General features: G+C 40.2%; 1 protein-coding gene across 2 annotated transcripts in view; it reads right to left on the minus strand.

Annotated features, from left to right (window-relative positions):
- Positions 1 to 6: 6 nt before the first annotated feature.
- The window catches only part of MDM4 (MDM4, p53 regulator), a 27,939-nt gene continuing 17,084 nt past the window's right edge, over positions 7 to 10,861 (minus strand). Inside the window, exons 3-6 of one of the 2 annotated variants that reach the window (XM_012806665.2) lie at positions 10,182 to 10,256; positions 7,081 to 7,214; positions 5,894 to 5,949; positions 7 to 70 (exon numbers count right to left, since the gene is read on the minus strand). In XM_012806665.2, the coding sequence (XP_012662119.1) occupies positions 48 to 70; positions 5,894 to 5,949; positions 7,081 to 7,214; positions 10,182 to 10,256 (288 nt within the window). In that variant the 3' untranslated portion in view covers positions 7 to 47. Of the gene's footprint in view, positions 71 to 4,695; positions 5,950 to 7,080; positions 7,215 to 10,181; positions 10,257 to 10,861 lie in introns of those variants that run through there. The other variant, XM_012806664.2, reaches the window with a different exon arrangement.

Raw genomic sequence — 10,861 nt, forward strand, 5'->3', positions numbered from 1 at the left:
AGGTAGGCAGTGTGGGAGTATCACCTTCTTCAGTTCTTTTCCTGGCATTAAAACTTTCCTCTGCCCTTTGCTGAAAGAAGGGAAAGGTTATTTATCAGTGCAGCAGAAATAACTGAGACCAGGGGATGTAGCAGTTCCATTCTGGCTCACCAGTTAGTGTGTAACACAATGGGTTACACACAAGAAAGAGAACTCTGGAGTTCACAACAGTCATCAAATAAAGGCAACACTTCTCCTCAACCCACTGAAAACAGAGCTAGGAGAATCCCAAACCTGAGGGGAAAAACAGATTTTGGTCTTTGTGCAAAGGCTAACAACAGGCTATCTGTATAAAGCCTCTAGCCCAGGGGTCCTCAAACTTTTGAAACAGGGGCCCAGTTCACTGTCCCTCAGACCGCTGGAGGGCCGGACTGCGAGCCCCGGGCGAGTCAGCTGCTAAGCAGGACAGGCAGCAGCGGCAAAAACACCCAGGGGGGCCAGATAAATGTCCTCGGCGGGCCGCATGTGGCCCACAGGACGTAGTTTGAGGACACCTGCCTAGCCTACTACAAAATTAGGCAGAATTCAGAAAACATGTGAAACCCTCACCTTATGCCAAGATAATCGTAGTTTCCGCAGGTTTGGGGAAGCTTTAGGAAATGACCTGATATGAACTTAACTATACCAAGCCTGTTAAATTTTACTAAAGCAGTTCCCTTGAACACACACACACACACAGAGACACTCACAGAGACCCAAAGAAAATGCAACTGGAAGAACTGAAGATCAGAAGTGCTACATCCCAAAGAAAGATTCAGAGACTGGAACTCTGTTATGGGCAGAACAGAGAAGGTTCACTCTGTCCTTGGTCTGTGAGCTCCCAAGAACCTTTCTTATTAAATTCTTACCACATTAACAGAAAGGTCTTGGGAGTCCAAGATCCATAGGTACAGAGAAGGGGCCACTCTGTACAACAAAAGAAGTCACCATGTGGTGATTTTACCTTCAGTTGGTCTTGACTTGGAATATCCATACTGTGATCCTGTGCGAGAGCGAGAGTCTGAGCAGCATCTGGATAGCAAGTAAAACAAAAGGAAAACCTTCCCTGGTAATAACCATTCTTTCCACACAAAAAGGACCTCAAAACAATCCTAGAGCCAGGTTTGGTTCCTAGAGATGGACTTCTCCTTGTCAGCTGGATAAGGCTCTCATTTACAAGAAGGGAAAAATCAAAACTAACAAAAATGACAAAGACCAAAAGAGGCCATATTAAAAATACAATACCAGGCTCGGCACCTATATATAGCCCAACAGCTAGGGCACCAATCATATACACAGGAGCTAGTGGGTTCGAATCCAGTCCAGGCCTGCCAAACAACGACAACTACAACCAAAAAATAGCCGGGCGTTGTAGTAGGCATCTGTAATCCCAGCTACTTGGGAGGCTGAGGCAAAAGAATCGCTTAAGCCTAAGAGTTGGAGGTTGCTATGAGCTGTGATGTCATGGCACTATACCCAGGGCAACATAGAGAGACTCTGTCTCAAAAAAAAAACAACAACTATATATCTACATAGATATATAGAAATGTATATAAATAAAATGCCAAATATAATCTAAGGAAAAGCGAAAAAAAGTGACTAAAAATGCTCCTCAAGCAAGCTTTCAAAATTTTATAAGAAAAGAGGTTCCAAGCAGGAAATAGAGACCATTTTTGTCATCTATTCTTGTATTACCAAATTTACCTCACTTATAAACAACAAAAAGCGTTTGGCTTTTTAAATTTAGTGTTAATTTTCAGCATTCAAGTCATATAGGGTTATGAGATCTTAAAATTTGGAAATTTTCCCAAAACTTGCTTCATAAAATAGAATATAGGTTAAATGAAGACACTAAGTGTTAATATAATTTCATGGTTTAAATTCCCATCACCTGTATAAAGATTAGATGTTTTTCATCAAGTCTTTTCTTCCCAGTTACTACAAATACTATGCATTTCCTAAGAAGAAAGAGGAGGCAGATAAAGTTTTTCTCAAAGCCAATAAAAAGAAACAAAGAAAACAATAACCCAGCAGAGAAATTTTTCAAATACTGCATTAATCTAAGAAAGAAATGTACTTTAAAGACTTAGACATTTTTCAAGCAGAAGATAAATACTTGGCTATAGGAAAAGAACAAGCACAGAAAATGTAATCATCTGGGCCATTCATTGTAAGTACACATATGAGGCTATACATAACTGACATGCACCCAAATAAGTCTACAGTGGAACAAGTTCATTAACCACTATCAGGTCCAGAGACAGGACATGCGGAAACATTCTCATCTAATAAAGACTACTAGAGAAAAAGAAAAGATCCTACAGTTGGTTTGACAATTAAATTGTTTTACACAAAGCAAACATTTTCAAAATTCTAATTATAAAGAACAATTATTTCCAGAAGCATTTTATTTATATTTATTTTTTCCAGAAGCATTCTTATAGATAAATGGAGACACTGAAAAGTTTAAGAGACAGCATTTTCTGACGACAGTGGTCTTCAAAGCAAAGTTCCAAGAATAGAGCACATGCAGTAGTCCTTTAATAAAGAAATTCTAATACTAATGTCATTTATATTTCTAAAGCCTTACTATCTTACTTAGGTTAAGATAATTATGAGCAAAAATAAATCATCTGGGGAAACCATAATGTAAAAAAAATTTTTTTTAACAATAGAAAGTTTGTCCTATTTCATTTTATCACTATACATGGGAAAATTTGGAGAAATGATTTCAGGGGTCCTCAAACTTTTTAAACAGGGGCCCAGTTCACTGTCCCTCAGACCGTTGGAGGGCCAGACTGCGGGCCCCAGTATGAGTCGGCTGCTGAGCAGGACAGGCAGCGGCGGCAAAAATCCCCGGCAGGCCAGATAATTGTCCTAGGCCGGCTGCATGTGGTCCATGGGCCATAGTTTGAGGATGCCTGATTTAGAAGAACCATCTTTACTTTAAATAATAGCATTCTCTTCAACCACCAAAATAGAAGGTTTAATCCACTTGCAAAGGTGCAAAATAGACTATACAAAAAGCACTTTTCTCATATGTCCTTTCAAATAAAACACATGCAACCCAGTTTATGAAAATCAGCAGATGACCAACCACAAGCACCAATGCAAATACAAGTCAAGAGTAGATAATCAGGATTACTTGGGAGCAAGCAAGTTCTTGGTTTTGATCATTAAACAATAGCTAAATAAAATGTTATCATTTGAGAATCTAGGTAAAGAATATATGGGAACTCTATATAATACTTTTTTAACTTTGTGAAGTCTAAATTTCTTTAATGAAAAAAATTAAATAAAAACATTTTAAATATTTAGTGTTCAGAGGAAAAGAATTTGTCAAAAAAATTATGGGAAGCAAATTCTGTTACAAATAAGGGTTAAGGCTCGGTGCCTATAGCTCAACGGGCTAGGGCGCCAGCCTCGTACACCTAAGGTGGCGGGTTCGAATCCCCAGCCCGGACCCGCCAAACAACAATGACGGCTACAACCAAAAAATAGCCGGGCGTTGTGGCGGGCGCCTGTGGTCCCAGCTACTTGGGAGACGGAGGCAGGAGACTCGCTTGAGCCCAGGAGTTGGAGGTTGCTGTGAGCTGTAATGCCATGGCACTCTGCCCAGGGGGACAGCTTGAGGCTCTGTCTCAAAAAAAAACAAAAAAACAAACAAACAAAAAAAAAAACAAATAAGGGTTAAGACACCATTATATGGCACAAAGGAAGAAATCTCTCCTGTACCCACATATCAGTGGTGTGTGATCTTGAAAAAATCACTCATTCTATTAAAAAAAAAAAACTTGAATTCATATATTAACTCTCCTCACAGGACTGTCATAAGGATCAACCGAAATGTTTGCTTATACAGATGTTCTTTATAGTAGTATATGTCATGTTAAATTTTGTAGAAAGTACAAGAAAGAATGACAGGGAAAAAAGTGAGAATTATACCCACTCTAGATATTCAGAGACTAGATCAATCAGTAAACAAATTTTGGAGTGGACAAAGGCAGGAAAAAAGAAAACAAATTTTACTGCGAGAATAAATCAGCTATTATAAATCCTCCATGTATTTCAAGCTATCAGTGACTATTCCAGGGAAGCTATACTATTTCACAAGTGATTGAATTCTAATAAAGCTGCCATATAATTTGTCCAAGGCCTTCCCGCTCAGTTATATGCAGTTATACGAAGTGTGTCCAGTGAGCAAATGGCTCAATGAAACCAACAGGCGTCAAGATTCAATGTAAGTTCAAAATCATGTTTCCATATGAGAGCAAAGTCTTTTTTCCCCAAATTTTAACAACTAAACCTTTTCCTTTTTTTGCAGTTTTGGCCGGGGCTGGGTTAGAACCTACCACCTCCAAGCATATGGGGCCAGGGTCCTACTCCTTTGAGCCACAGGCACTGCCCAACAACTAAACCTTTTACAGACTGAATTCAGACTGGTGCAAAGGCTCATACCTGTAATCCTAGCACTTTGGGAGGCTAAAGCAGGAGGATCATTTGAGCTCAGGAGTTTAAGATTAAGCAAGAGTGAGACCCCAATTCTACTAAAAAAAAAAAACTAGCCAGGCATTGTGGCAGGCGCCAGTAGTCCCAGCTACTCAGGAAGCTGGGGGAAGATGAGTTTGAGGTTACTATGAGCAAAACTAAACTGATGCCATGGCACTCTTTCTCTCAAAAAAAAATTCTTTTCAGCTTATTTATTTCAATAACCTATCAAAAGATAGCCAATTTAAAGAGATTACAAACGAGCTTTCTTCAAAGAACAAAGTTATCTTGCTCACAAAAGCGATTCATATGTAGGAGTTGGGAGGGGGGAGATAATTTGGAAATCAAGAGAGATATACAATTACATTTCAGATGTATGCAGTTTATTCATCTACTCTAACACACCACCATTTTGGAGACCTCAGACCCCAAAGCAGCCAGTTTTCTGCACATACCTAATAGATTAAACGCAAAGACCTTAGTACTTAAAAGGTCTGGAATCAAGCAAAAGATAAGACAAATTTCCATTCAGGTTACAGAGAGCTAAAACAATTAAGTGAAAGGTTCTAAGAGGAACAAGTCTTCAGACTGCTATCACCTGAGCCCACAGAATCTTAACATGACTAAGAGGGACAGGCAGACCCTGTATGAGTGATAAGGCAGAAGTACAAAGCACCTCCTTTACAATAGTATATGGCAAATATACTATTATATAGTATACAAAGCTTTCTTGGCAAAAAATTTATACTTGAATCTACTCAAGCACTACTATTTACTGAAAATGGGCACATAAAGAAACATGTTAAACAAAATTACAAGGACACAATCTTCAACTCCAGAATGTGGAAAATTCTACAGAAAAATGACCCATTTCTTCAACAAATAAGTGACATGAAAAAAAGAGGGTTAAGTTTTATAAATTAAAGGCACTTATGAAACATAACCAAATGCAACGTGTGGACTTTAGATTCTGATTTGAGCAGGTCAAATATAAAATATTTTTGAGATAACTGGGGGAAACAACACATATACTGGCTATTAGAATTATGATATTAATTTTGTTGTGTACTAATGGTATTGTATGTTTGAAGGAACAAAGACCTTATCTATGAGAGATAGATTTAAAAGTAGTCTAGATGAAGCAAATGTGACAAAATGTTAACAGTACATCTAGGAAGTGGACATCTCTCTTTTTTCAATATGTTTGAGATGTTTCACAATGAAAAATAGCACAGAACTAACATTCAGTGTGGCATGTAATATATATTCCTCCCAGTCATGCCAAAGACAGCATTCCATTTCCACCTCCATCCACCTTGCTTTCCCACCATTTACCCCAATGAACTCAAAGCTGTTATATACACTGAAGAAATATGATGTGACATACCTGTAGTAGGAGTGGCTAAAGTGACAAGATTCTTTCTTAGCATATCATAGAGTGGGCTGTTAAAGAGATAAAACAAAAAATCAACAACCCCAAACATTACTCTAAAAGTTATGAGTGATTCTTCCATTAAATATTACATTTCTGATACGTTATCTCTCAACTTTCTCTAAAGCATAGAGAGACAGAATCTTTTTCCCAGAATAGATAAGAATTACTTAAATACTAAGATGTTAATGCCCAGGCCTTTGTGTTACTTTGCCCATTAAAACACTGATTTACATTTTATTTCATTAGCTAACAGTAACCCAAATGGGAAGATTTTCTTTGGAAACTATTCCTTCCTTCTAGGAGTTAGTTTTAGATTTTTTTTTTTTTTTTTTTGAAACAGAATCTTAGTTCACTGCCCTCGGTAGAGTGCCAGGTTGTCATATCTCACAGCAACCTCAAACTCTTGGGCTTAAGTGAGCTTCTTGCCTCAGTTTTTCATTTTTAGTAGAGACAGGTCTGACTCTTGCTCAGGCTGGTCTCCAACTCATGAGCTCAAGCGATCCACCCACCTTGGCCTTCCAAAGTGCTAGGATTATATAGGCATGAGCCACTGCCCCTGGCCTCTACTATGATTATTATACTCATCATCAATCTCAAACTGCTCAGTAATTCCACATTGCTTTCATTTGCTCACTATTCCTCTCCAACAATTATTTTACAAAATTCTAACCTGGTCATATCAAGCTTCCTTCTACCAGGCCTATAAATGTAATGTGCAATCTGCCTAAAGTTCTCCTTTAACCCCCTTTAATCAATTCTTTAATATTCCTTCAGCTTTCAGCCCAAATTTTGCTGAAGGAATCTTTCCTTGACACCCAATACCTAACACCCATCCATTCCCTACTTCATGTGCCTCTTTACTGTAGTACTTACATGGTGTAATTTTACCACATACTGGTGTGAGAATTTAATTAAGATGGGTAAGAACATCCACTGTCTCATTCCTCTGAAAACGTTACAAAATCAGACACCATCTGTGTTGCTCACTATTGTATTCTCAGTGCCTCAGAGGTTACCTAACATATGTAGGCCCTTAAGTATTTGTGGACTAAAGTAATAAATAACCATTAATAACCTATGGAGATGAAGTAGTTAGATGTAAACACCCAAAAAGATATGCAAACCTTCACTCTTTTTACCTTGGATCTTTCACGGAGAAGCTCTGACATCCTAGTAGCTCTCCCAAAAGATCTCCACCACAATATACCATATGCTGCTCCTGTTGATCATAAAGCTGCTTCACCATTATATACTGGCCTAGGTAATGCATGACCTGTGTGGGAATAAAATGCCATGAAATGATTTGTCCACTGCCAAAAACACAAGTAAATTAAAAGGAGGTAAAAATAGTTTTTTTGGTTTGGTGGGGTTTTTTTTTTTTTTTTTTTGGAGACAGGATCTCATTCTGTTACCCTGGTTAGAGCTAGACAGCAGTGCCATCATCGCAGCTCACAGCAACCTCAAACTTCTGCACTCAATTTTCCTGCCCTACTCTCCAAGTAGCTAGGACTACAGGCCCACACCACCATGCCTGGCCCGTTTTTTTTCTATTTTTGGTAGAGAAAGGCTCTCACTGTTGTTTGGGTCAGTCTCAAAATCCTGAGCTCAAGCAATCCTCCTGCCTCAGCTTTCCAAAGCACTATGATTACAGGCATGAGCCATGCTGCCCGGCAGTAAGTTATCTTATAAATATGTTATCTCTTTCTCTGGAAAACTATCAGTGCTTGTGAAAAGGGTCCTACAACAGAAGAGTTGCTCCCAACTACTAGGTCCATCTATCGATTATTTCCGTGGCAGCTACAAGACCCAGACCTTTTAGCAGAGAAATGTACTAATCTGAAAACGAGAAAAAGTGGTGAATTCAGCTTGTATCCTCTTATAATCTTTCTCACCAGTTCACATACATGGGCCTGCTCTGTAACTAGAAGTAACAAGCTTTAAATTTGCCTAAGTCATAAAATAGTTTCCAAGTGCGGAAGCACATAAACAACCATTCTAGGCTTTTGATGTATGTTCACTTAATTCTTTTTGGCAAATGAAGCACAATGTTTAATAAGTCACTATAAATGCACAAACATAGAACCCAAGTTTTTAATCAAATAAAAATTTACTCTATCTGTCTTTTGTTCAAAGTTCATAAAACAGAAGGAAAGACAGGCAAGTTCATGATTCAAAATTTAAAAATTATCTAAAATGGGCCAGGGGCGATGGATCACACCTATAATCCTAGCACTCTGGGATGCCAAGGTAGGTAGAATGTCAGTCTCAGGAGGCTGAGGCAAGAGGATTGCTTGAGCCCAAGAGTTTGAAGTTGCTGTGAACTATCACACCACAACACTCTACCCGGGGTGAGACAGTGACACTCTGTATCCAAAAAAAAAAGGATTCTCATGTTTGGATGCCAATAACAAGAACTATAACAGACAGCAAAAACCACACCCTTGCACAAAGGCCATTACAACCTTTTTTTGAGACAGAGCCTCAAGCTGTCCCCCTGGCTACGGTTCAGTGCCTGTGGCTCAAGTGGCTAAGGTGCCAGCTACATACAACTGAGCTGGCAGGTTTGAATCCAGCACAGGCCCGCCAAATAACAATGATGGCTACAACCAAAAAATAGTTAGGCATTGCGGCAGGTGCCTGTAGTCCCAGCTACTTAGGAGGCAGAGGCAGGCAGGAGAATTGCTTGAGCCCAGGAGTTGGAGGTTGCTGTGAGCTGTGATACCACAGCACCCTACCCAGGGTGATAGCTTGAGGCTCTGTCTCAAAAAAAAAAAATTTTCTATAACAACATCTGCACAGCAACTGCCTCTCCAACCTCTGACTACCACCATCCTTGTAACTGATCTTTGTAGCCAAGGATGATGATTTCAAAACAATATGTAATCTCACTTTTCCCTTTGAAAACTTTTGTAGACCTGGTGCAATGGCTCATGCATGTAATCCCAGAGCTTTAGGAAGCCAAGACAGGAAGCTCACTTGAGGCCATGAGGGCAACATAGCAAGAACTTATCTCTTGCAAAAAAAAAAGCCAGCATGGTGGTGGCACCTGTTCTCAGCTACTCAGGAAGCTGTAGTGAGAGAATCATTTGAGCCTAGGAGTTCAAGGCTACAATAAGCTAAGATCACTCCACTGAGCTTGGCACCTGTAGCTCAGTGGCTAGGGCACCAGCCATGTACACTAGAGCTGGCGGGTTCAAATCCAGCCTGCGCCTGCCACACAAGAATGACAACTACAACCAAAAAAAGCCAGGAGTGGCTCAGCACCCATATAGCACAGTAGTTATGACGCCAGCCACATACACCAAGGCTGGAGGGTTCGAACCCAGCCCAGGGCCAGCTAAACAATGACAACTGCAACAAAAAATAGCCATTGTGGCAGGTGCCTGTATTCCCAGCTACTTGGGAGGCTGAGGCAAGAGAATCGCTTAAGCTCAAGAGTTTGAAGTTGCTGTGAACTGTGATGCCACAGTACTCTACCAAGGCCGACAGCTTGAAACTGTCTCAAAAAAAAAAAAAATAACCCCACTCCACTTAAGCCTGAGCAACAGAGCAGTACATTGGCCAGGTGTAGTGGCTCATGCCTGTAATTCGAGCACTCTGGGAGGCCAAGGTGGTGCCCAGTAGTTTCCATTTATAATGAAAACTACTGCATTCATTTATTCATTCATTTTTGAGGCAGAGTCTCACACTTTATTGCTCAGGCTACAGTGTTACGGCATCAGGCTAGCTCACAACAACTGCAAACTCCTGGATTTAAAGGATCATCCTGCTTCAGTCTCCTGAGCATCTGGGACTATAGGTACATGCCATGACACCCAGCTAATTTTTCTACTTTTAGTAGAGACAGGGTCTCTATCTTGCTCAGGCTGATCTGGAACACCTAAGCTCAACAGAGTCTCCTGCCTCGGCTTCCCAGAGTGCTAGGATTACAAGCATGACCCACTGCACTTGGCCCAAACTACTGCACTTGATTCCTATCTCATAAGGGATCCTGTAAATGAGTGTACATATTTTGCATTTTAACTCATAGGTGAATGAATTCAGGGTTAACCTTATGTTTAGCTTATAACATTTCAAAAGGAAATAAAAAATTTAACTTTATAGTCAAATGCAGCAAAAGGTGTCTCTCTACTTCAGGAGTAGAACTTCCTTCCTTAGGCCTAATTTTTCAGAACTACATATTCACTAACATCTACTTCCCAACTGTTCTTAAAACTGAGAATTTTCATTGATGGCTTACCTCTTTAACAGTGAACATTTCACCTTGTGCACCGGCTGCCTGCAAAATCTTCAAAAGTGGCAGTTTTGGTCGTACCTGATGGAAACATAAAATAAAGCTGCTAATTTACATTTCAATCAGGTTTCTGAAATCCCTGGAACAAACAAAAACTTCCATAAACTTTTTTCTTTCTTTTCTGTCTCACTTTATTGCCCTCGGTAGAGGGCCGTAGTGTCACAGCTCACAGCAACCTCCAGCTCTTGGGCTGAGGTGATTCTCTCACCCCAGCCTCCTGAGTAGCTGGGACTACAAGTACCCACCACAATGCCCAGCTACATTTTTGTTGTTATTGTTGCAGTCTGGCCGGGTCACGGTTTGAACCCACCACTCTCAGTATATGGGGCAGGTGCCCTACTCACTGAGCCACAAGCGCCACCCCATAAACATGTTTTTTAAAACAAGCCCTGGTAGAAACTTACCACCTAATATCGTATAACCTGGCTTGGCACTCATAGCTCAGTGGTTAGGGAGTCAGCCATATACACCAAAAGGCTGGCAGGTTCAAACCCAGCCCAAGCCTGCTAAACAACAACAACTGCAACAAAAAAAATAGCCTCAGCTTCCTACTAAATAGGAAGCTGAGGCAAGAGAATCGCCTAAGCCCAAGAGCTGGAGGTTGCTGTGAGCTGTGATGCCATAGC

This window comes from Otolemur garnettii, unplaced genomic scaffold (assembly GCF_000181295.1).
Source record: "Otolemur garnettii isolate 467f Iridium unplaced genomic scaffold, OtoGar3 scaffold00055, whole genome shotgun sequence".
Taxonomy (NCBI): domain Eukaryota; kingdom Metazoa; phylum Chordata; class Mammalia; order Primates; family Galagidae; genus Otolemur; species Otolemur garnettii.